Source organism: Platalea leucorodia, assembly GCF_965183815.1.
Source record: "Platalea leucorodia genome assembly, chromosome: 2".
Classification (NCBI taxonomy): Eukaryota; Metazoa; Chordata; class Aves; order Pelecaniformes; family Threskiornithidae; genus Platalea; species Platalea leucorodia.
In genome coordinates, this window is record NC_138824.1 from 102,851,188 (window position 1) to 102,875,796 (window position 24,609).

A 24,609-nucleotide genomic window follows, 5' to 3' on the forward strand; every position below is an offset into this window, starting at 1 on the left:
AAGGCTTCTCAGATGAGTTACAGCAGTCGCTCATAGAACAGGAGATAGGCTTGCGAGCTCAGCACTTTCGATGTGGGCACAGCTTGTACGTGGGTATCGCTGATGTGGAACCACTGTCCTTTTACTGGTTCAGTTTCTAAAGCTGCCAAAGGAAGAATTTAGGACTAAAGGTTATTACAAAGAATTGAAGCAATCAATCAACCCTGTTACTGTTCTGCAGCAAGGAATAATTTGTAAAATATTTCTAATTACTTACCTTGAGGAGATTGTCCTCGAAGGACAAGATCGGAGAGATGGTTGTTCATACTTCTCATTTTCGCATAAGCAGTGTAGTGCCCAGACCTCATTGTTCCACTATGTTCAACAACTCCATAGAGAGAGTACAGTACTTTTGTATTCCCTTCAGCCACGTTCTATGGAAGCAAAAGTTTAGGTATGATGTCAGCCAGCTACTGGGTTTTAAACAAGGCTAGAATGTAAACGCTTCACTTCTGATTTGTTTGCTGACGAAAGGGAAGCTGGTCATTACGGATTCATGCGAGCACTACAGCCATGATCAGGGGAAGCACACTGACTCAAGCACAAGTTGCACTTCCTAAGTTATCCTGTATTATCACACAAAATAACTGAAGCTTGACAAGCGTTCTACAAAGACTCTGCTAAGCAGCTTAATTGTGAAAGCACATGGGAAAGGAGAATCTGACTGTTTTCCCACTTACTTTGCATTTAACTGTACAGAAAGGAGCCAAGTCTATCACTTCTGGAAACTTGATATGCCTGTTTACCTTCCGTAGATTAAATCCAGCCTTAAACAGACAAAGCAGAGGAAAACCCCATAATGTTAAAATGTAGCATATTAAAGCCATGCTTAGTTACTAACTGTTTCAGGTTAAAGTTTCAACAATAAAAAATTAGTTTTACATTACAGAAAATTGGGAAAAAGCATCTTTTTTTTTTTCCTCCAATGCCCAAGGTTTTCCAGCACTACCTCCTTGCCCCCACATGCTGCACTGGAGCACAAGTTACGACAACTCTTCAATTCACTCTTATGGTAACTTAATGGTACCAAAAGTGGAAACAGAATCAGCTCTAATCTACTTATGTAACTACGAGGACATCTGTTGCTTCTCAGATACTGTAGTATGCCTGAGGATCTGATTTTACATCGTCAAAACTGATGTAACTTCTACTCCCACCTTATTCAAATAATCTTCCAGTATCAAACTGGAAAAACAAAATGAGAAGATAACAAATGTTATTTCCTTAATCATGTTACAGTCTCTTGGAATAGGCTACACATGTCCATTTTCTCTGTGGAATTGCTTTTCATCTACTTAAAGTCACCTCCCTGATTTTTCAAGTATTTTGACCAAAATACTGAACAGCTTTAAATTTAGAAGATGCAATACTGTCTCCCATCCCCATTCCTTTCCTGTTTCTTTCTTGAAAAGCTAAAGCCCTAAATTAAAAATTTTCCTACAACTTGGAAAAAAAGTAAGCCATTTCACTTCAGTGTCTATTTTCCATTCATCCCTTTTCTTTTTTTTCTCTTTCCCTCAGTAAGGCTCGGAATGCTCTCTTTTCCAATTCTACTGACCTATTCGTTACATTCATTTAGTATGGGATCCTATTCTATCTGTTCTGAAACATAAGAGACCATGAACTTCTGTAGTAGCAGGAAACAATTAATGCTAAGATACTGCTTAATACAGTAAGCAATAACAATAGTGAGGGAATATATTGCAAATAAGCTCACAAAACAGTGTTTTCCAGGTAGCTAATGGAATATTCTTTCAGGAAAACACACCCCAAGTCCTCAAAGACCACAAAAAACCAACGCTGCACACCAATGCCTTCCAAACCTTGGGAAAAATCCTAAACCAAAACAATCTTACAGGAAATGAAAATATGCTAACATTAGTTTCAAGTTAAGCTAGTACTATGTGCATGTATACATATTAAACTGATACTGTGTACATACACATTTTTGTAGTATCAGCCTGCTACTTACCTGTTGAAACCTCTTTAAGTGAAGAGTTAAAATTGGAGGAGCAAGAGAGATTAGCATCTGCTTTTTGGCATTAGTATAAACATGCTTCTTTTCACCTGCAGAAAAGAAAAACCATCAATGATTAACATCTAAACAAATGTTACAGCAAGAACTTCTTTATTTTCACTGTTTCTTGCTCATTCTCTACAACTCTTATAATCAGAAATTGCAGGCGGCTTTTATTGGCCTTTTGAGCAAACACCAACATGATTTCCCTACCACTGTCAGAGCAGAACTTTCACATTTGAGGAAAGAAAAGTCAGTTGCTAAATAGCTACTCCCTACATTCATCCACGTAATGAATTTTTAGATTGAAATGCCCTTTCCCTCCCCTCAAAGCCAAACCCACTCTTCTTTGCTCACTCTTCTTTTTCAGTCCTGCAGTATTCTGTACCCAAGCTTGTGAGCCTACTGTTCCGGCTCAATTAAGAACTCACTTGTATTAATCTGTGTGACAGAGGCTCTCACAACCTACCCACTGAACACTAGTTCAACTTATCCAACTTAAAAGTTATGCAAATACCACTTTAGGGACATTCCCCCCCTTACCCACCCAAGCAGCAGAAAGGGACATATTTAAAGTTTTCTTTTAAAAGAAAATTTGTCATACTTTTTATGTTCTTCTTTGGTCCACAACGTCTTTGCGTACATACGTCACAGAGTAGTTTATTGGTCTCAGTAAGTTTTTCATTACGGGTAAATTGATATAAACAGTGATAGATTGAACCTTCTTCTGGGTTCAGATCTTCCCTGTTGGCAAGAGTACAAAAAGCTGTTTCTGGATCTTCAGTCAATACTTCACCCATCTTGACAGGAACAGTTTCAAGGTCATCTAAGATACTCATATCAGATTCAGCACTGGCACCCAAGTGTAGTTTTGAAAAGTCGGTAGCAAGCTCTTCCTCCTCGTCTTCATTTTCATCGTCCTTATCTTTCAAAGATAGGTCGTCAAGGCCATTGACAAACTTTATAGGAGAATCTAAGCCTTCCATAGGGAGATCCATGAGAGACTCATTTTCTACACACTCTTGTTCTGGCTTTCCTGTATTTTCATGCATGCTCTGAACTTCTGTACTGTTTCCCTGTATACTCAAGTCTTTTTGAGTTAAGCAGTGATCTTTGCAATCATTTGATGATTCCTCTTCTTGCTTCGTATCAGGAGTTTCAGAGTTAATTTCTGCCTCTGATTCTTGGTTATATTCGACATCTTTTTCTGACTGTTCAGTTGCACAGATATCTGTCAAGTGAAGCACCTTTCCTTGAAGTTTTTGCTGGCGGCGCTGGCTCTGCAAATTGGAATACATAGAACGTAAGAATACAAAAAAAAACCCAGAGCAAGTTTAAATTATATTTAGCATTCCTTACCATTTCTTTACCAAAATTTTTGTAGCATGGCATAGCTGCAAAGGGTGGGAAGGGAGGTAATAATCTATGATTTAATGATCAGAGATGATCAATTCAACCAATACTGAGTTTATCCTCACTCAGATATAGTTCCCACTGCTCCTTGTTACACAGTATCTTCAAAATACAACTAATGATTCCCTTTATATCTTCCCGATCCTTTCTCATGTCTGTATGCTGAAGTTTTGTGAATATTCTGGCAATCAATGACTGGAGCACAGCTGCCCGACACAAATTAATGCTACTTCAGACAGGCAACATAAATTCCACATTCCTCTGGATATTAGCTTATTCCTAGCACAGCACCTCTTAACAGAACACGTAACTTCTTAATAGCAAAGACGTAGATACAATTAGTCTTTTCAGTTGTGCATTTGAGCGAGGAGAAATTCTAAGCTGTCTCCTCCTCCACTGAAATGGAGGAAGCAAAGAGAAGTTGCTTTACCAGAAGTTGCAAGCACTTCATTAATAAAAGGGAAATACTTATCAAAACCAACCTTGGCTTGTTTTTTGGCCTGTTTCTTTGCTTTTTTCTGAAGGTGCTTACTTGTACCAGGGGGCTCGTCTCTCTGCTTAAGATAACAGTCATTGGTTTTATCCTCTTCATCTTCAGATTCCTTTTCTTTGTTTTTTTTAACGTTTCTCTCATTTGTGATTTTTACTTTCTACAAAAAGAAAAATCCACAAAACAACCACAGAAGTAGATATGTTACTGTCCTGAATAACAAAAATAGTATTCCAAAGAAAACTGTAGGGATGAGATGTTATCTGAGTTTTCAGCTCAAGATACAACATTTTAGTGACTATAACATACAACTAACTCATTTATGCCACCCTAATGTTTACAAAAGAGGTGCCTCACTCCAGAGGGAGTCCATGTGAAACTGACTTGCAGAATGGAACAGTATGAAAAAGTAAGACTATCAAGGGCCAAATTCTGAACCTGTAAAGGGGCAACATTACCTTGGGCTCTAACAGATGTAAATCTCATTAAATTCACTGAAGAGTAACATTTTACACAAGCAGAGACATCTTCAGTTGAACTGCCTGCCACAGAATTTGTTTGCTTCTGTTAAAATGAAATTTGTTTGTTGCAGAAGACATGTGATCCCTTTGGCTGAGGGGGTTTCATTTCGATATTTACTCATTAGCTTTTATGTGAGCAGTGCTACATAATAAATCTGAAATATTACATATACAGATTATCTATATGAAACACAAAGCAAATCAAGTATTTTGAGTGTCTAGAGATCGATCAAATCAATCAGTATTGATCAACTAAGTATTCACGTACTATCCTACCAATGTTTCTTAACTTTATTCAGTAACCTGAATATTATGAGAAGTATTCTTGGACTCAGTGCAGAAAAATGGATAAAGTAAAAAAAACCCAAACCACCAAAGCATTCAAGCACCCACTAGGCACCCATCACTGTCATGCAATTTAGTTCAGTTTTACAACCGTGAAGATGAATTGGGAAACATTGTTCTTTGCAACTCAGTCTTCTACAATAGTGAGACAACATTGGAACATACTAGATCGTTCCCTAAGCCAATCTCTACATCAGAAACTGGCAAAGCAGCAAGATCACCAACAGACTATCTGTGATTTTCCAGAGTCAATTTATGAGCCCCTTCGGCTGGGGCTGCACGGCTAGAAGGCGCGTCCCCTGGGTGGTGGATAGGGGATCCCTCTCTGGAGGGTGCACCGGATAAAATTGAAGAAGGTGCCGCGAACCAACGCAGCCTAAGGGAAGGCCACCCTGACAGGAAAACCACTGGCCCTCCAAGTCATGGGGGTTGGGCAGGAGGCCAACTACCTCCTCCCGGGGGAAAAAAAAAAAGAAAAAAAAAAAAAGAAAAAAAAAGTTGCAGAAACGACGAGCATCAACTCGGAGATGGAGAAAATCGGTAACGAAGCGAGGAGGAGGAGATGGAACTGGATCGGTCATGTTTTGAGGAAAAAACCAACAGAAGACTGCGCTGTGGCCCTCGGGACTCCAGAGCACGCAGCCGCAGACCGATCGAAGTGGAAGAACGATGTTCGTGCCTTGTGTGCCTCCTGGCACTGAGAGAATTCAGATCAGATAATTTATGAGCCGCAACTTAGAAGAACAACTCTCATGAAAATCTTATTCTCTGTCTTTCTGGGCAAATTTATAATTTTAACTTTCAAAAGAAACATTTAGAAAGATGCATAAATTCATTCCCTAATGATTATATAACAAAGGTGTTTTCATATGAGCAAACAAAAACTAAGCCAAAAAGCAAGCATGTACAATTTCTTACCTGATCATCTAGCACAGGAAGCGACAAATCAAGGAAAGGCTCATGGACCAAGGATACCTTTAAATGAATATTTAAGAGCCCAATTTAATTTTGCTTGGAAGTGGCTGGCTTACTGTCAATAGGCTTATTTGCATGTAGCCTTGTTCGCATTCAATGCATGCTTTCACTTGTGCGTACAAACATAAAACACAGCTAATCTACCTTCACAAACAGCTATCCATGACCAAAATCTAGCAGTCATATTACCACAGAAATAAGCAAGAAATACTTTTACAAATTTCAGTTTTCTAGCGGCCTAGAATGTGAGAACCCAATTTGGGGCCTATGAGATTGATATCTGCAATCTGTCATGACGTTCACCTAGCCCACTCACCAATACCCTGTATTACTTCATTCTCAGGATGCACTATCCCAATAGTGCCTTCTTGCTTAGCTGTCCTCCTGGCAATCCCACAGTCGTTCCAGTGTGGGAAAGGGAGAGACCTAATCATCTGATGAAAAAGGAAAGGGCCCTGGCAGCATACTGCTGGTAGCAGAACAATTCATCCACTCTACAATTTGTACCACTGGAAGGTGTTTACCAGGAATCCGAGAGTGAATTCTTCTGGCAGAGGCAGCTTGCTGTTGCCGACCTCTTTTTCTGGAAGTCTTTTGAAAGGGACTGAAAGATTAGCTTCGTAACATAAGTGAAGAAAGACTCCAGCCAAACCATGCCCCTCTTTGACTAGCTGCATGCTTTTCAGCTCAACTCTTAGAACTGTATTAACTGAAGCAAACCTCTCCAATTCACTTATTCCTACATATAATTACTTTGGGGTTCTCCTGCAGATTACATAAAATTATACTCCAGGCTATTCAAAGCAAGCAGTTTACTTACAGTTCTGCATTCTTCACACATAATTGTACTGGTTAATTCTCCGCCAAAGATTCGATCTACAAAACTTTGTATTCCCTTTTTCTTTTCATATTCTGAGAATTGACAAGGTATATAATAAAGTTAATAATATTACATATAATATACTAGCAACCAATTTAGTTATGACATACCAAATACAAAAAAGAGAATACAGTATGCAAGATGTATGATGGAACATGTTAGCCTGTTCTAGTTTCCTCAGGAAGTACAGCAAGATTCTTAAATTACGATCCTTTCATGTACCAAAGGAATGGGGACAAAATCACATTTGCAGAAGACAGTCTGACTGAACCAACACCTTTACCACTTTCTCAACTCAAATTTTCCCTATTTTCTCAGAAGTACCGCATCCCAGTAAGAGTTCCTGTTTTCTCTCAGGATTACTGCCTGAACCTAAAAAACAAGCACCAACTTTTGTCTGTATAGGTGCCATACAAACAAAACCAATTTCCTCAAGTTATATTTTCAGTGTAGCACATAGTCTGAATTTAAACTTTCTCTTCATCTTCTAACCTAAGTCATGTCGAAAAGTTTGAAAACTCTTCTGTTCACTGTTTGGTTTTTTTTTTATACCACTGTTAAGTAACAATGGACTATTAGGACTGAATAAATTATTACATTCATGTGCTAATATTTTAATTTCTTACACAATATTTGAATATTAAATACTACCTAAACATATTTTAATGTCTATAGAATCAACTCTCTCTCACACTGTTAAGAAGGAAACACCACCAAGTTCAGTAAGGCATTTAAACAGACTAACACTATTGAGCCTTATATTCTAGATACACACATATTCAAGAGATGACATAAAGTTGTACAATTAAACATGTATCTTTTAGCTGATACTATTAGTGTTACTTTGTGTACTTCAATGAAACAGAAGATTTTAAATTATCACAACAGCAGTAACATCTATTTTACCTTTAATTTTCTTTTTAAGTTCTTCTTCATTTTGTTTGTTAGAGTCAGTCAGCGCCTTCAGTATTCCAACACTTACTTGCTGAAATTTTCAAAACAAATACACACTGTAAAATTTCCTAAACTAATTCAGTTAAAGAGTTCATTTTACAAAATGTTTCAGATGGAGGAAAAAGTTTAATAATCACCAATTAAGAAAATCAATACAAATAACACAACTGCCTGTAGAGACACAAAATAGTTCCTGTGGATATTAAAACACATAATCAACCAAGAAACAAGCCTGCAACCATAACATTGCAATTAGACTGATTTTCTTACATACTAAGAACGAAATACTTTCGCAAATTAAAACTGGCAACCCCCCCCCCCCAAAAAAAACCCAAACCAAACCAAAACATGGAATTTCCACAAGTGAATTTCCAGGCATTTCAGAAATTAAGACAAAAGGACATTCTTTAGGGTGACTACACATACTCCAAACCCACTTTTTCTGCAGAAGTTCTGGACAAGTCAATTTATTTCTGAAGGACAACAGACATTTATATTAGAAGTGTTGAATTAACAAAAGACCTTTAGAGCAAGCAAAACTGAACCTTTCTACTTGATTTTATTAGAAGAGCATAGAGAATAACCAGTACACTGCTTTCCAAAAAGGCAGAAATTATCATTACCTTAGAAACCTAGATAATGTGTGCAATATATGTAAGAGATATAGGCCACAAACTTACTTCTTTCTTTGAATTGTTTTGTTAAATGAAAACAGTAATACCCGTGGCTGCTCCTTCATAACTCCACTGCTTAGAGGCTGCCCAGTTATACAGCTCTGCTGCTCATCTGCTTCAAGTAAGTGCTATGGGCAGCACAAACCACTCTACAGAGCTTGACTTATCTCCAAAAGAACGTTCTTTTGCCCGTCAGCACAGGAGAAAGCCTTGGTCTGGGGTATGAAGAAGAAAGGTATGCACGAGTATGAAATAAGCACTCACTTGGATTTCTTCTGCTCTCATTCCATCCAGTAAGTAACGAAGCAATTCATGACTGTCTTGCTGCTGATAACCTTTAAATCGTATTGCTCTGTTAAATAAAACAATAATTGTCAAGTTTAACTGAACTTGGAGATAGACAAAGTAAAAACAATTCATACCAGACACAAGAGGACAAAGTTTCAAGCACGTATGTATATAAAAGCAACAAGTGTCTACATAAGGCATTTTCTAAAAATATGAAGCTAGCTAATCAGAATATGTCACTGAATATCTTTCATTTTACTTCTACTCATTTTTATTTTGCTCTTTATCATTTTCTTTCAAAACTTGTAAGTATTATACAAATTTTATATGCTGTGATGTGAGCTGAAGGAATAAAAGGGAGAAAACTGACCTTCTTTTTAAACAACTAACAAACTTTTCATACTCACTATGACGTGCAATTGTACAGATACTCACTTTTTACAAACCTGAGCAAAAAGTTCCTTAGGAGTGACTACCCCTTTTTTTGTCTCTTGCATTTCTGTCAGGAACTGATACATGGCTAATGTCAAAGGACCTGGCTGATCTAGTTTTATCAGCTGAGGTTCCTGTTTTAAACAAAAGCAACAAAATTGTTTTGCCTTAATTTGGTGACAGATTCTTCTGGAGTAAGTTTTTCCTTACCTAAACACTTCAGATCTTGAAAACATTATTACAAAATAGAATACACAAAATTCCAAAGTGGCAGTAAATTAATCTGACAAAAACAATCAACACATGGTTTCTCACGAGATGATACCAAAACACTGGGCTAAGAATCATTAATTATTTATTGCTTAGTTGCAACTCCAGATTTCTTGCTTTTATTAGGAAAAAAATACAGTTTCTTAAAACGCACAACCCTTCTTTCCCATCCAAATCCCTAACTGTAATGACAGGTGTGTTATTTAAGTTAGCGCTGCAGACATCCTCTAGTTTCCTATTTTGCATTTAGACAAGTGACACTATAGCAAAAGTTACGCGCTTTCATCCTTTAAGTAACTTAATCATAATGCAAGCACTCCAGAGTATTGAATCACTGATCTTTCACTTTGAATGAGAGACCTCCGCTGACTTCAGAAGCAGCTTTATGGAAGTCAATAGTGCAGTTCCCACTGATTTTACATCTTAATCTTGTTAGTATTTAGCTGAACCAGCTTTAAAATCCAGAGATGAATATTGCCTCTTTCTTTAACAGATTGGAAGGGTGGGGAGAAACACGGTGGAGGTAAAAGCATATATACCATGGATAACTCGGGTGACTCAATTTTAACTGTTGCACCAGGCATTTTAGCTTCTTTAAGCAGCTCCCTCAGGACTGGAGTTTGTGATAAATTCTGCAGAACATAAAAGGAAGAAAAACATTGGTAACCGGGGAACAAGAGGAAGGGCAACAGAGTTCCACTGGTCGTGGAATTTGTAGCAACCAGATTAGCAGCAATTTATTTTTCTCAAGCACAGAACTAGAGTGGTAACCACCACTCTGGAAATTCTAACAGCGTTTAACAGTTAAAGGTACATTCCGTAGAGCTAATGAGACTTCCAAGTGTCCTCTCCACATATTACTTTAGATTGCAGAAACCCTAAATGTACTATTCTTCTACAGACTGATCTTTTGACAGTCTATTTACCAGTGTCTGTTTCTAAAATCAAAAGGTAAAATGCAGTGTGCATATTTGCTTGGTTTAAAACATGTTTTTTAAAAAAAAAAAAAAAAAAATCAAACTTTTACTAAAACCTGCAAGTACAGTGGGAATTTTGTTTGAGTAAAGCTTCAGCACCAAGAGCCAAAGAGCACAAGGTTGCATGAAAGGGCAAGTTTATTCTATTCAAACACTTCTTAGCTGAGCAAGACACACAAGACGGCAATACAATATGCTCATCCTGTTAGTATTTACTTTTATTTGATTTCCTGTTGCTGAGAAAGACATTTTTGTTCAGTAAACACCCACGGTCTTTGGGTATTAATCTCTTGTATTCTACAAGGTCAGCAAAGGTGATGTGCCAGACTATTTTTTTTTTTTACTAAACTAGGAAGTTGGCATGCTTAATCTATATCAGTGAAAGATGCTGTCCCTCAAAGACAGGGCAGTTTGTTATAACTTCCCTCAGAGCAAGTCTGAACCTGCAGCTCCATTTCTTTTTATTTCTCTGGGCCAATGCGCTGTTTTTAGAATGAACCCATCATTCTTGGTAGATAAAAAAACACATTCTAATTGTGTTATTGTACAATACTGGGGATGAGGTTGTTGTGGGTTGTTTTTTTTTTTTTTTTTTTTTTTTCTCTTGCAATTCAAATTTTTTTTAAAAGCAGCAGTAACTACCATACCTGCATCACTGCGTTAAAGAAACACGTATTCCCCAAGTTACTAAGTCCTTTCACAGTCACTTCCAAGTTAGTACTTGAATGCGAATTCTCTTCTTTAAGTGAGACTTCTTTTTCTTGCTCATTTTTGCTGTCTTTTTCTACTTTTTTATTTCCGAATTCTTTGTTCTCTTGTTGTTTTTCTACTGAAAAAAAAAAAAAAACATACCACATATTAACCAAGTAACAGAGAATGGGCTAGGAAAATGTTATTACAGGCAGCAGCAATCTACACTGTTTAAAACTTAAACATATGATAATTAATTCAGTAATTGTATAAACGTAACACTACTGTTTTAGGTTCTTAAAGTGTTTAGGTAACAGGAGTTAAAAAAGAAACAAACGAAACCAACAAACAAACAACAACAACAAAATCAAAAAAACCCTGAAATGCCATTTCAGATCAGCAGACAATTTAAACATGCCACTTGGCCTACAAGCCATTCATGGCAACAATCTCTTGAACTCTACATGTGTTATGTGAAATTTCATTCCTGTTGCAAAATCACCTACGTTAGGGCTTTATACACATCCAGCAAGATGGCATCTGAGATAATATCCCTTTTGACATGGCATATTGTCTGAAATGAAATGCACAGGCCTCCCACTGTCAAAGCATTCTCATGTTCATTTCATGAACCTGAACAGATGAAACTGCAAGGTTTATATTTTTCAAGACACATTAAAGATATTTTCCCCAAAATTACTTTGGTGTATAGCTCAAAATTTCAATGACCTGTTTAATAAAACAATAAGGGAATTACAGGTAATTTTCAGAATAACACCCACACTGGTTCTGCCAGTTTGGCAGTCTACTATCGATAAGGTTTCTCATAAATAGGGCTGCGAGCCAAGATTAACTGTAAAGTAATGCCAGCTCAGAGAAAGCATGGAAACCAGGCAATATAAGAAACAGATGGATGGACAAGAACAGATGGAACACCTGAAACAGACAACTGCACCCAGATATTCATCCGTTTTCCAGTTCAAACCTGAGAAGAAAATTCTGGCAACCAATGTGAAGTTCAAATATTAGACGTAGAGAAATTACGTGTCTGGGAAGACTGACCAAAACCACTCAAAGATTCTGGTCCTTGTGGGAAAATCTCAGCTGCTTCCTGAACAAATACTCAGAGACAGCCACGTGGCACTGCTGGATGGTTGTGAGTTACTTTCTGAGTATGATTTCACCCAAGTGTAGGACAGCATTGGAATTTTTGATAGTCATGAATTATAGCATTTATTTTGATATGCAAAGTCTTCCAAGTTTTCTAGTGGAAATGCCTTGTACAAAACCTGTTTTGCCATTGTACAAACTGGAGTGTTTTAAATACCCATGTTTGCAGATAGACTGCAGGCTGAACACGCAATTTTAGAGAGTTCTGAATGCACTGCAGCTACCTATACTAAATGTACAGACCTAGCAGACAAATCCTCTTGTATACTCCTTCCATTAGGAAATGCGCTGCAACAGCTGGAGACTTAGTCATTCCAGCTGATACATTCACAAATACCTACAAAACTACTTTTAAAAAAATCAGATCAAATTATCCTTAAGCAATGACAATTTTCCTTCAGATCTCAAGACAGACTGAGCAATACTGATGAATAAACACAGAACTTCTAAATACTGAAAGTCAATTCCTTACTCACAGAACAATCAAACATCATATTTAAAAAAAAAAGTCACAGTAAAATTGCATTTGTTTCCTTCTATTCCTATATTTCTGGTCTGTAAAAGTACTGTCTCCTACTTTTAAGGGACTTTCTGATTTACTGTATGTACATAATAGTTACTTACCTGTACGTGATGAGTCAGTACAAACTTGTTTTCTAACATAATCCACGGTCTGACCCAATCGGGTTGAAGTATTATATAGGACTTCGTTATCGCATATGTAGCACCTGTCTCGCCCCCCCAAAAGAAAAACAATTAATCCTATTTTTTGTTATTGTTTAAAAAACCTAAACTATTTATTTGTTTGATGCAGTTCATTACACGAAGTTATAAAATTACAAGATCTATTTTAAGATTTAGAAGTCTTAGAGAACAGTTCAATCAATTTCTGATCAAGAAAATAACAAGGTTAAAAATTATCTTTACTAAATTATTTCAGTGACCGGAGGTTGCAATTTACAAATATAAATTAGACCCTTAAAATATCTGCTTAGAAACCTAGTCTGCAAGAAAAATAAATGCAGGGAAAATTTTGCCAAAATCAAGAAACTACGATATCAGGCCCTAAAGGAAAGGACTTAAGAATGTTATGGCATGTAAAAATATTCTGAGTATTCTAGCCAAGCAAGTACTTCATTATATTTAAATTGGATAAGGAAAAAAAATCAGTGTCCTCCATTAGTCCTGCACGCTTTTATTTGCTCTTCCGTTGCGGATATAAATCTATTTGTCTCTTTATGAGCAAAGAAGCCTTTCGTTATGCCACTAATCTGTTTTAAACAAAATTGTGAGAGAAGCTGCAGTGACAAAGGCTCGAGTAAAATTCTGCCAGAACACATACAGCTGAAGGAGAGTTGTATGTACCGATTTCGTAGTTCTGCCCAATCAGCTCTTTGAAGAGGTGACAAAAGGTATTGAAGGGAATGCAAATACTTCTGCACTTTGAAACATACCAATTACAGTTCTTAGGCACAAATGCATTTAGCAGATTTCAGGATTACCATAAATCAGACTCTATTTTCTGATACTAAAAGCAGTAGAAGTCTGCAGCAAAGTGCTTCCCTAAATCTCTAGCATCCCTGGAATTAGCTGCAATTTTCACATTTCTTCATGTCTCATTGAAAAAACTGGCTCAGCCTTTGGATCCCTGAGTGTGTATTTACTGTCTGTTTGGTTAATTATAAAAATAGGCATTCTCACTCCTGGAATAACAAATGAGAGTTACTTCCATGGGCAATTTTTAACATCATAACTTTTCATCCATCAAAAATTTTGATCAAAGCCTTGAAGGAATCAAGGGATTGGAAAGTATTTTTTTCAACAATGGCTGTTTGACCAGTGGAGCAAAAACATTAAGTAGATCCAACTGGTAAGTCATACCAGTACTGAAAATACATACAATAACACTTGTTGTAACCCCAGAACAGCAGAACTTAATGAATTACTAGAACTCTCCTCTTTCTCTCCATGTTCAAAACCTTTTCTTTTAACCAATCACAGGTACTGCTCAAGTCCAATTTCAACCACATATGCATGCACAGTATAGAGAGATTTATTCATTCATTCACAGCATTAATAAACTCCGATCAAAAAAGCTTTTGGCTTTTGCTTTTATGTACTAAGTCCACTGTGAAATACAGTTCTTGATTGTGGGTTTGAGTTATAACAATAATTTATACCCAATATATCAATCTCTGAATAATTTCTTGTGCAAGTTTGTATAACCAAGAAATTCTAGGAGGAAGCAAAATATCTTGCTTAGACAACTTCACCTCATTCACAAGTATTTTGTTAAAAACTATAGAAGTTTTACGGCAGAGAAAATAAAGCCCTTTAAAATAACAGTTTTAAAACTTATTTAAATTCACAAAAATCAGTTCACTAGTTCATTAGTAGTGTATGTTATTAATGTCCATTTCCATTCCAGAGTTCAATAAAAATTCTGATCATTGCATATAAGAGTGCTAAATATGACCAAGTAAAGAGATGTTATCTAAAATTACCATAATGACAAATAGTAAGTTTAAAAAAGGTTATAGAGCAAAATGAAAACTCTTTATGTAAGGCACAGTATTTCTGTATGGTACAGTTTGGAAAATTAAGATTCCCCCTTATATAGTAACGTGCTATTCCTTTTAAGGATATTCCTTTCAGAAGAATTCCTTTTAAGAGAAGGAAATACTATCAGAGAGATGGAATTTGTATTGATTGATCCAGTAGCATCTTTTAATTCTACAGTTCTGCTTCTTAACTATACATATGGTATTAAGAAGTCATATTTATTGGGAAAATAGAAGTCAGTAAGTTTGTCACTAACTGTGCATCAGAAAGTAGTTTCTCCCAAGGCTGAAAATTAAGATTTAGAGCTACATAACACCACATGTTTCTACATGTCAGTATTACGACCATGTAAAAGCAGTAAAATATGAAGTCAACAGAATTTACTAGTTGGTCAATTTCAACTTCAATTATGAAAGTTTTCTAGTTACAAATTTTACAATTTATTCAGCAAATCTCAGCAAAGACTGCTGGGAATTCTGTGTGTGGAAATGCTTTATAAATTTCTAGAGATAAGTCCTAGAAATCATAAAGAAAAGAAAACACAAATTATATCCCAGCCGCTGTTGCACTCTAGCTATGTCTTATAACTGTTGCCTGACAAACTCACCACACACTCCAGTTGTCCAAACTGAGAACCAAACAATGGGGATCTGATCTCGGCGTTGTATAATGCTTTAAAGCATGCTGTTCTTGAGAATTTCTGCCACAGCCCTATAATGTTGATAACCAGAAGTGTCACAAAATCCAGTTGACTATCAATGAAACATACATAAAGTCAGACCATAAACAAAGGATTAAAACGAAAACTGATTAATTATGTTAGACTAATTAGGATGACCAGAGGGGTCTCTATTTCAAGACACTTATTTCTGCAGAGAGAGAAGTAACTTACTGGGTGAAGAATAACTATCAAGTTGCTCAGGGACCAAACATCTAATTTACAAATTCCAGTTTGAACAGCTCGAAGAAGGAAACAGAACAAAACAAAAAACCTCTTCAGCATGCATAATTCTAACTTTAATAAACTAAAGTTAGCACAAGATCTTATTGTAAAAATCACAAATTAGGAGCATTAACAGAAATTTTTTTTCTTAGCAAAATAATTTGGACTTTATAGCAAAGTCCTCAAGATGGTGTTTTAGCCTTAAGTCTGCTAAATGCCTTTGTGCCAAGCTTTTAAGTATCTCATTTTCAATTCAGAGCAGACATTTTTCATCACACTAAAGTATATCAAATCATTTATATAGCACCCCATTTAAAATAAAAAAAAAGAGAGAATATAAGAGTTTAATTAGAAGCTCCCTTTTTCCACTATATTATGAGGCACTGAAAGATATTAACTAACAACAAAACAAGATATACCCTATGGCCACATTTTAGACATAACCATATGGAAGGGCTTTCGTCAGTCTCCTCCTCAGATTTCTCTTGTGTCTTGTTGTCCGCCTTGCAGTCCTGACAAACATGCCATTCCACATTCAGCAGTGCCTTTTTCAGATGACCTTGTTCCAGTCCTTTACGAATATGCTTGCACACAGGTTCTACAAAATAAAAAGCACAAGAAGGATGTAGGTACCATAACAAATGCAAATGTCTCTAAGCTTCAAAGACACAGACAGCAATCCAGAAGCTAGGATAGCCTTTCTAGAGTTGAAGAAACATTGACAACTTAGCAGACGTATCAGAAAGAAACCCTTTGTGACCCCCACTCACAATCAGGGGATATTGTTGCTGCATCCTAAACTACTGCGTTACTTTAAAAAAAAAAAAAAAAAAAAAAAAAAAAAAAAAAAAAGCATCACTCAAATCTACATCTAGTCAGAGGAGCTGACAAAACCTTTTGATACAGACCTACCTACGTGCCAGGCTGTGGGCTTCTATTATTGTGGCGTTATGATTCCCACACCTCCCAGGGAGCAGCCACAGCCCACTGCCACAGTTCCCAGTCACCAAAGCAGCACCTGGCTGGCCTATAAAAGTGGAGATTATGGAGGTTATACTTCCAGCTGAGCTGCCTCAGTGAAATTATGCAGACTATAGTAAAAAAAAAGAATGGCAGAGTCATTCTACCTATACCATTGTCACTTTGCACTACAACACTACACCCTACTTGGAGCTACACCTTCTGGGCCTGGTGTGAACTCCATCTATTTAACCAAACTCCGCTAAGAATGGTTACACCGAGAACAGGCACCTGTCGCTAACAGCTACTATCAGGAGTTTTAATTATCTTATTTCTTTTTTGTTTAATTTTTAAGGTTGTTGCTGTCTGTAAGCCCAAGTCATGTACAGAGAAATTGCAATTGACAGACAATATATATGGAAACTGATTCAAGTTCTTCCAAATAAAAAATGAGGAACATATTTTAATTTCCTTTTTATTCTTTTTTTTTTTTTACAGTGTAGGTTTTAAGACATTTAGCATCATTAGCCTACAATTCTTCACTATTTGCAGTTACACGTTTAAATTTGGAAATACAGTCAAATATCTGACAGCACAAAGAGTTACCTCGAAAGTCAAAAAGCACAGAGTAAACAAAAACATGCTAAAGGAAAAATGCTGTATGTACTCAATATGTTAGAAAAAAATCACATTTTTATGAAACTATTATTGAGAAGAATTACATAGCCGTTTACAAAATTCAACTGTCTTAAGTTGTTTGCTACAGAGGTATTTTTATTGCTCAGATAGCATAACAGCTCTCAATCTATCTTTGTTGAGGACCATATGCAAGATTACAGCCTTAAGACAGCAAACTTTTCTTGGCATGAGCTGGAACTCGTGAAAAGTTTTGTACCTACAGTTCTGTTTCTGTCCAAGATTATAGGATTTTACCACGGTACAAATGCTAGCCAATATGAACCGATTACAGATGTTTAGATGCATTCTTTAAGCCTTTTTAAAAAACACAAGGTTAATCTACCACTTAAAAATTTTATTTTTTAAACAAACCTTTTGTATATTGGCCACTACTATACAGTGGAATTATTCACAATGATCAGTCTTAGCCTACATCTGTGGCTTTACAGGACTTTGTCAGGGTAAGCTAGCCTATTTTTAGCCAAAGAAGTGAGATGCCATCAGCAATTGCACCATAACTGAATTTTTTTTTTGCTGGAAAAAAATGAGGAACAGTCATAGCAGACATTGATCTTGACTCCAGAGGGGAGGGAAAAAAAAGGGACATAAGAAGCTAAAAAGCCATAGGAGACAGAAGCTACCACAAGACCAGGACAACCAGGAAACGAAAGTAGAGTAGACTTGAATTTAAAATAAACAGGCCATCACACTGAGCCGCTTGGCTAAAACTCTAAGGGCTCTCTCTCCCAGCTAAATTAGCACGGCTCAACTTGTTTCCCCCAGTTGGGATCACCAAAAAAAATGGGCAAGACACAATCTGTGACCTCGTAGACAAGATGGTAGAAGAGAACGCTACACAGCACAAGCAAAACCAAGAGCTAGAATAACCAGGGTAAACAAAATAACAAATAAAATTTCAACAGAGGGGCAAGATCCAGGTAGAAGGATAACATTAACAATTTGGGATTTTCTCTAAAGGAACAGAAGGCAAGGAAGAGAAAGGTTTAAATAAAAAAACACTATGACTAGACAGCTGAGCTGTCCAGGGCCAGTACTAAGTTAGTTGCTAGTGTAAAGAGAAATGGTTTCACAGAAATATTTTACTCACAATCTTCTTTGCTGAAGCGAGAATCTTCTGCAACAAAATCTTCATTAGGAAAATGCTACTTCAACATATCGTGACAAGCTTAGCAGCTGACTCTACAAACCCGTCATATTCTGAGGAACTTTACACAATTCAATACAATCTGTGTACCAGTAAAGAACAGTGTCTCTGAGTTTCTTGAAAATCAGAAAATAATCCTGGTTTTCAATACAGGATTATTATTTTCTAGCATAGTTAGAAAAGTAGCAACACTAAGGTTTCTTGGTAGACTTCAATTATACAAACCCACACTTTGTAAATGAGACTTCAAAGCCAGTGACTAGTGTAAAGGTCTTCTAATATTAATGAGTTTTCAAGCCCTCTTTGAGGTTAAAACAAACATTAGGACCACAGACTTCTCTGAGGAAACATACCCAGCGTATCCAGAGAGTCATCAGACGGTGCAGTTTTGCCTTTGATCCGTTTCTTTCCCATATTTGCAGTCTGTAATTTTTCTTACATGGAACAGTGACCTAGCAAAGAGAAACAGTAAATTAGAAACTAGGTTTTGGTTTTACTTGTTCATTGCTAAACAATAAACTATTTCTATGGCCAAGATGCCCCTTGAGGTGAATTAACTTGTTTCAATTTGACATTTTCAAAAGAAAACAAATTAATTATACTTTAACATGAAACAATTGTAACTGGTGTAGAGGCAAGATCACAGTGTGAATTATAAAAACTAAATGATTTAAAACCTTAAATAAAAACCATTGCACAAAAGAACACGATGGGAAACTTTAGTATCAAAAATCCTATAAGCCTTTAGGACTTGTACTTTAACTAATAACACAGGGATTTTAGGAAAAAGAATTGGGTTTGTCCCAATTAAATCTTCAAGTTTTTTTGCAATTACAATCTTTCCATCGGCTTTACTGCAAATTTCTTGTACTTTTGATGAAGTCTGACACAGGCAAATACTCTAACATGTTTGAAAATATATAGACAAAGGGAGTTCTGATTTTTCAGTTTCTTCATTGAGGGAGATTTATCATCATCTTCCCAACATATCAAGCAAATAATTCAGATGGGGTCTGCTATTTGGTATGCCCATAAACCCTTCTAGACAAGGGTGATCTACCACTACAGAGTCCTAAGCCAAGTGCTTGCCTTCAAAAAGTTGGCTACTGCACATATGGTAGGACACTTCTAGGACAACTTCTAGGGTTGGCCTAACCCTGCTGTCCACCCTTCACGTAAACATGTTACTAGCACACCACTAAATCTGACTGGTAAGATCCATCCTCTCAAACCCATTTCTTAGCTCGTACCCAGCAGCACACCAGCCACAGAGAACAGCTGCCTGCTTGGAGCTGTCACAGCCGAAACACGAAGCCAGCCCAAGAGAATCAGAGAGAAACTAAGCCTCTGAAGAGTTTAGGCATGATCCCACTGAGGACTTTTTGTACAAAAAACCTTTCCAAAGCATGCTTTCAGGACAGATGACGCCGTTGTTAAATGACAGGTAGGCAGCCACCTCATCAGGAGTACAATTATCAACTTTTGCAATGGAGCATCCAGTTTGTTCAGAAAAAGAAATGCCAGTTCATCCAACAAACTCCCTCTATGGCACATTTTTCGGCAAAAAGCTACAACGTTTGATCCTATATGAACAACTAAATCATTAAAATCCTTTCCGAATTGACCTTGCTCCCGCCAGGAAGGCGGGACAGCGCGAACACATGTAGCTGTTAATTTAACTCTCGCTGTGTTTGGCCAGACTCGCCTGACAGGCTCTTCACCAGCCTTTTCCACCCAACAGCCCACACGAGGAAAAGCTAAAGCAATAAAACGACGTTTTTGGGGGGTTTTGGGGTTTTTTGGGGGTTTTTTTGTTTGTTTGTTTGTTTGTTTTTTCCCCAGTAAGAAAGAGCGGTCTGCAAATGGCCAAAACTGCACCTGCGTCGGACAGAGACCCGGGAAAAACGCCCACAGAGGCACACGCCGGGGAAACCACCGGGGCGCGGCGGGCGCCTGCCCCGGGCCGCAGGCCGGGCCCCAGAGGCTCCCCGCCGGGCACCTGTCGCCAGCGCGGAGCCGACACTCCCCCTCCCGAAGGCAGCGGCGGGGAGCAGCTGCGCCCGGGGACTGGGCGCTCGGCTGGGCGCCCGTCCCGTCCCCCCGCCGCCCCCCGGGCCGCCCCACTCACCCCGTCCCGCGGGCCGGGCCGGGCCGGGCCGGGCCAAGCCGGGCCGCGCCGCCCACGTGTGCCGCGGCCCCGCCGCGCACACTCGCCCCGCCGCCGCCGCCGCGCACCCCACGCCGCTGCACCGCCCCGCCTGCTTCCGATTGGTCCGCGCCCGCCTCCCGCGCCTTCACTGACAGGCGCCGCAGCCAATAGGGAAAGCCGACTCTCGCGGCCGGAGCGGAGGTTGCGGAGCGCCGGAGGAGCGAGTCCCGCGGCTCGGGGAAGGACGGCGGCCGCGGTGGTAGGAGCGCAACGGCAGGACCGGGGGGCGGCTTCCGTCCCTCACCTGCCGGTGCCGCGGGGCGAACGATTTGGTGGCGCATGGCTCCGTCTCGGGGCAGCCCGACAACTTCACCTCATCCCCGGGCGGTTGGGCGACGGTCAGCGGCTGCCATGCGCGCTTCCGGCGCGCTGCATTGTGGGGCCGTGAGGACACGGGGGGGGGGGGGCGCGGTGAGGGGGCCGGGGCCGGGGCCGCGCATGCGCGGGCGCCTGACGCGTGTACGTGGGGGTGGTTGATGAGCTTAGTCACATATTCAAGCCCTGTGTTTCTTCTCTAATTTCTTCTTTGCTTAGGAAACAGCAGACATGACTAACCGAGAAGAGGCCGAGGTACAAATTTCGGAATTAGACTTACTCGCCAGCATGTTTCCTTACGAGGAAGAGTTCACCGTGACTGACCAGCTGGCTGTAGCAGAACTAAAACACTATGTTGAAAATGAGTCTGCAGAGATGCCGTCTTCAAAAGTTCAGTTTATACTGAATGTAAAGCCAGAGGTCTCTAATGCCTCTATGGTATTGTAACCACCTTTTTTTTAATTTTTATTTTTATTTTGTGGGATTTTAGGGCTTACGTGAACTGAACATATGCTCATTTTTTTTTTTTTTTTAGGTGGAATTCTCTATGGCCTGTGCCTTACCACTTAAATATCCAACTGTTCTACCAGAAATTACTGTGAGGTATGGCATTAAAAGTACAGCTAATAAAAACACATAGAAGCTATGGTGTACTACATAAATACAGTTACAATAGGAAAAAGCAGTCCCTTTTTGATGGTTTACTGTCACATTAAGCCAGATGGACAACAATGTGGAAGAAAAACAAATCTCCAGGGTTTTGATTTCTTTGGTGTCCTCAGCAAATAAGTGAGAAAAATGGGAAAAGCGTGGAGGAGTCCCATCTTCTGTACAGAGGGGTTACATGTAGATACTGTTCATAGGCCTGATGCTCAAGAAGAGAGACTGTTGTCCATTTTGACAAGGCTTAACACTAACTAAAGGAGTGAAAAGTTAGTTAATGGTCTTATTCTTCCCTTGCCAAAATGCTGTTACTCCCAGGCTTCTGTTATTTTTTATTGGAACATTTATGTTTAAAGCAGCAGCCTGCATATTACAGGAAATTAGTTCAGCCACCATACTTACTTTTCAAGTACCTTTTCCTTGATTTTAATTTACAGATTGGTAGTACTATATGCAAACTCAAGAATTAGCACACCAGTTAAATACTAACTGAGAGCTTTTCATAGCTAATATGACTTCAGTATCAATAGCAAGTGTATACCATCTAAATATGGCCTGATTTTTTTTGGCAGCTTGAAGTAAAACTGTTTGAAAAACATGCTAAATTGTAAACCTATTACAACTGCATTTGTATTTTTCTTTTCCTTTAGGTCATCATTATTAAGTCGCTCTCAGCAGATTCACCTGAATTCTGATCTAAAAACGTATTTGATGCAAAACTGCAGTGGTGAGCCCTGCATGTTGAGTGCAAGGGAATGGGTTAAAGACCACGCCGCTGCTTACGTTGACAAAGAGCTTTCGTCTTCCTCAGTGACAACGTCAAATGCCATGCAGTCAGAAGACATCACATTCACTCGATTGTGGATCTATAGTCATCACATTTACAACAAGCAAAAAAGAAAGAATATTATTGACTGGGCCAAGGAGCTCTCTCTGTCAGGGTTTTGCATGCCGGGGAAACCAGGTGTTGTTTGTGTAGAAGGTCTACAAAGTAGTTGTGAAGAGTTCTGGTCAAGGTTAGTTTTCCTTTGTGCTTAAATGCCATTAGTAGTTAGAACATTACATGTTTCATGGTGTATATGTGGCAACAAGGTGGGAAATCCAACCGCCTTCCAACCTATAAAAGTCTGCAAAGTATTTGTGTTTATCATACTGTATTTACAGCTCTGAATATCCACTGTACTGTTGGTTACAGCAATCAAAGCTACGAGTACTGCATGGTGCACGTTTATTTCTGTTTTACCTTCCTCTGTATTTCAGTTGTATAGTGATGGACTGCAGTACCCCAGTCGTGTTAGATATGTATGCTGTTATATCGCTTTACATTTGTGTTTTATTCTGCTCCCATCATTTATATTTCTGGGTGATGCAGGCTAAATGAACATCGTTGTTTGATTATAACAGCTAAGAGAGTAGGAGAATATGAGAATTCTTAGCACAGGCAAGGCAGAAGTGAACACTGAAATTGAAACCACATCTTCATCAATTATTTTGTGAGGAATAACATTAAGGTTTTTGAATCCTGGGGAGATATAAAGAAACAAGCTCCTACTTATAGGAGTGTTTTTGTGTGAGTAGTGTTTCTATGACCAGCTAGGGAACCATTATTTCCGTCAACATATATGTACAAATGGAATTTATTGACTTCTGTGAAAATAGCTATTTCATAGTATTTTCTAAAACAGCCTTTATTTTATAGATTCATATTTCTCCAATTGCTTTCAGAGTAAGAAGATTAACGTGGAAAAGAATTCTCATTCGGCACAGAGAAGATGTTTCTTTGGAAGGTGGGGGACATGCTGAGATTCAGAAACAAAGGAAGTTCTCCACTCTGGAAGAAAAATGCTTTGATGCACATGGTGCCAGAGGAAATCATATGGATTTGGGGCAGCTATATCATTTTTTAGAAGAAAAAGGATGTGCTGACATTTTTCAAATGTACTTTGGGGTTGAAGGGCATTGAAGGGGTTGAAGATCACCACAGGCCCAAGTGGGGATCTTTGGAAGTTAATCCTCGTCACAGATTCCTTAGCTGTTCTGCAACAGTTGATCAGAGAGGGAATTAATGATTTGTGGTTTATATGATGAATCCAGTTTTCAATGAAAACAAATATTCAGTGAAATCCTGAATAATGAAAATGACTAAATGAATGCTTTATTACACTTTCTGGTTTTAAGGACATTCAGGGCACATACCTAATTACAATGAAAGAAAGTATGTTCGATGACCTACTGGGCAGTTAGAGAATTATAGATGAATGAATAGATGGAATTATGGTGAATGTGTACATGAATAAGAAGGGACAAAAATGAAGTGTGTATATCTATCTCAGGAGAGGAAATGTGATGTTTACATTATTTGTTACTGTTTACATACACTACATGAAGACTTTTTTTGTAACAATCTTTTCTTCTACTTTCTACCTGAAAGCAGATTAAGCCATGAGATTAATGTTTTATATTTAAAAAAAAATAAAAAAAAATGAGGGAGCAAGTTCACAAAAGCCTTCTTGATGCTAACAGGATGAGCTAGGACACCTACTGTAAGGTGTAAGAATTTTCCATAGGTGAAATTGTGTGTGTGGGTAAGAGAGATACTGTGGTGGCTCCACGACATCTGAGGCTGAGGAGTCCAGGCTGTTTACTTGTGGAAAAGCAGAAGCTTGCCAAGGATCGGGCTGTCTTACAGCACCCTCCAAACCAGTAAAACAATCCTTACCCTGCTGAGTCCCCAAGTCTGCAGTCCACTAATTTGAAGTGCATTATGCTGCGGATGTTTTTGAGCCTGGTTTCAACAAAGTTGTGTCAATGAAAATGACTACATGAATGCTGATTTGTTTCTTTGCTTATGGATTCTGTATCTAAATGACGCACACGTCATAAAAAGCGGACATTCGTTGCTTCTGATGTTGATTAATTATTTCTGCGTGGATCCCGTCGAATTCCTAACGTTCAGATCTCTGGCATGGACTGGGACAC

The 24,609-nt window shown here is 38.4% G+C and overlaps 2 protein-coding genes across 11 annotated transcripts; one reads left to right on the plus strand and one right to left on the minus strand.

Annotated features, from left to right (window-relative positions):
- USP16 (ubiquitin specific peptidase 16) lies at window positions 1-20,996 on the minus strand. 9 transcript variants are annotated; one of them, XM_082304360.1, is made up of 18 exons: window positions 20,897-20,996; window positions 18,797-18,895; window positions 16,060-16,238; window positions 15,305-15,408; window positions 12,760-12,863; window positions 10,923-11,101; window positions 9,838-9,930; window positions 9,032-9,162; window positions 8,573-8,660; window positions 7,587-7,665; window positions 6,621-6,712; window positions 5,744-5,800; window positions 3,952-4,119; window positions 2,661-3,336; window positions 2,012-2,106; window positions 720-806; window positions 257-413; window positions 1-142 (listed from the first exon to the last, which is right to left on the minus strand). In XM_082304360.1, exons 2-18 carry the CDS (start codon window positions 18,855-18,857, stop codon window positions 18-20), a joined length of 2,475 nt encoding a protein of 824 aa, XP_082160486.1. In that variant the 5' UTR covers window positions 18,858-18,895; window positions 20,897-20,996; the 3' UTR covers window positions 1-17. The 9 variants fall into 9 exon arrangements, with proteins under 9 accessions (XP_082160486.1, XP_082160483.1, XP_082160484.1 ...); XM_082304357.1 differs by having other exon boundaries at window positions 10,923-11,104; XM_082304358.1 differs by lacking the exon at window positions 20,897-20,996 and adding an exon at window positions 20,572-20,671 and having other exon boundaries at window positions 10,923-11,104.
- RWDD2B (RWD domain containing 2B) lies at window positions 20,754-23,988 on the plus strand. 2 transcript variants are annotated; one of them, XM_082304373.1, is made up of 5 exons: window positions 20,754-20,851; window positions 21,187-21,405; window positions 21,503-21,570; window positions 22,281-22,646; window positions 23,356-23,988. In XM_082304373.1, the coding sequence occupies exons 2-5, from the start codon at window positions 21,199-21,201 to the stop codon at window positions 23,591-23,593; spliced, it is 879 nt and encodes a 292-aa protein (XP_082160499.1). In that variant the 5' UTR covers window positions 20,754-20,851; window positions 21,187-21,198; the 3' UTR covers window positions 23,594-23,988. The 2 variants fall into 2 exon arrangements, with proteins under 2 accessions (XP_082160499.1, XP_082160500.1); XM_082304374.1 differs by lacking the exon at window positions 20,754-20,851 and adding an exon at window positions 20,915-20,990.
- The last annotated feature ends 621 nt before the right edge of the window (window positions 23,989-24,609 follow it).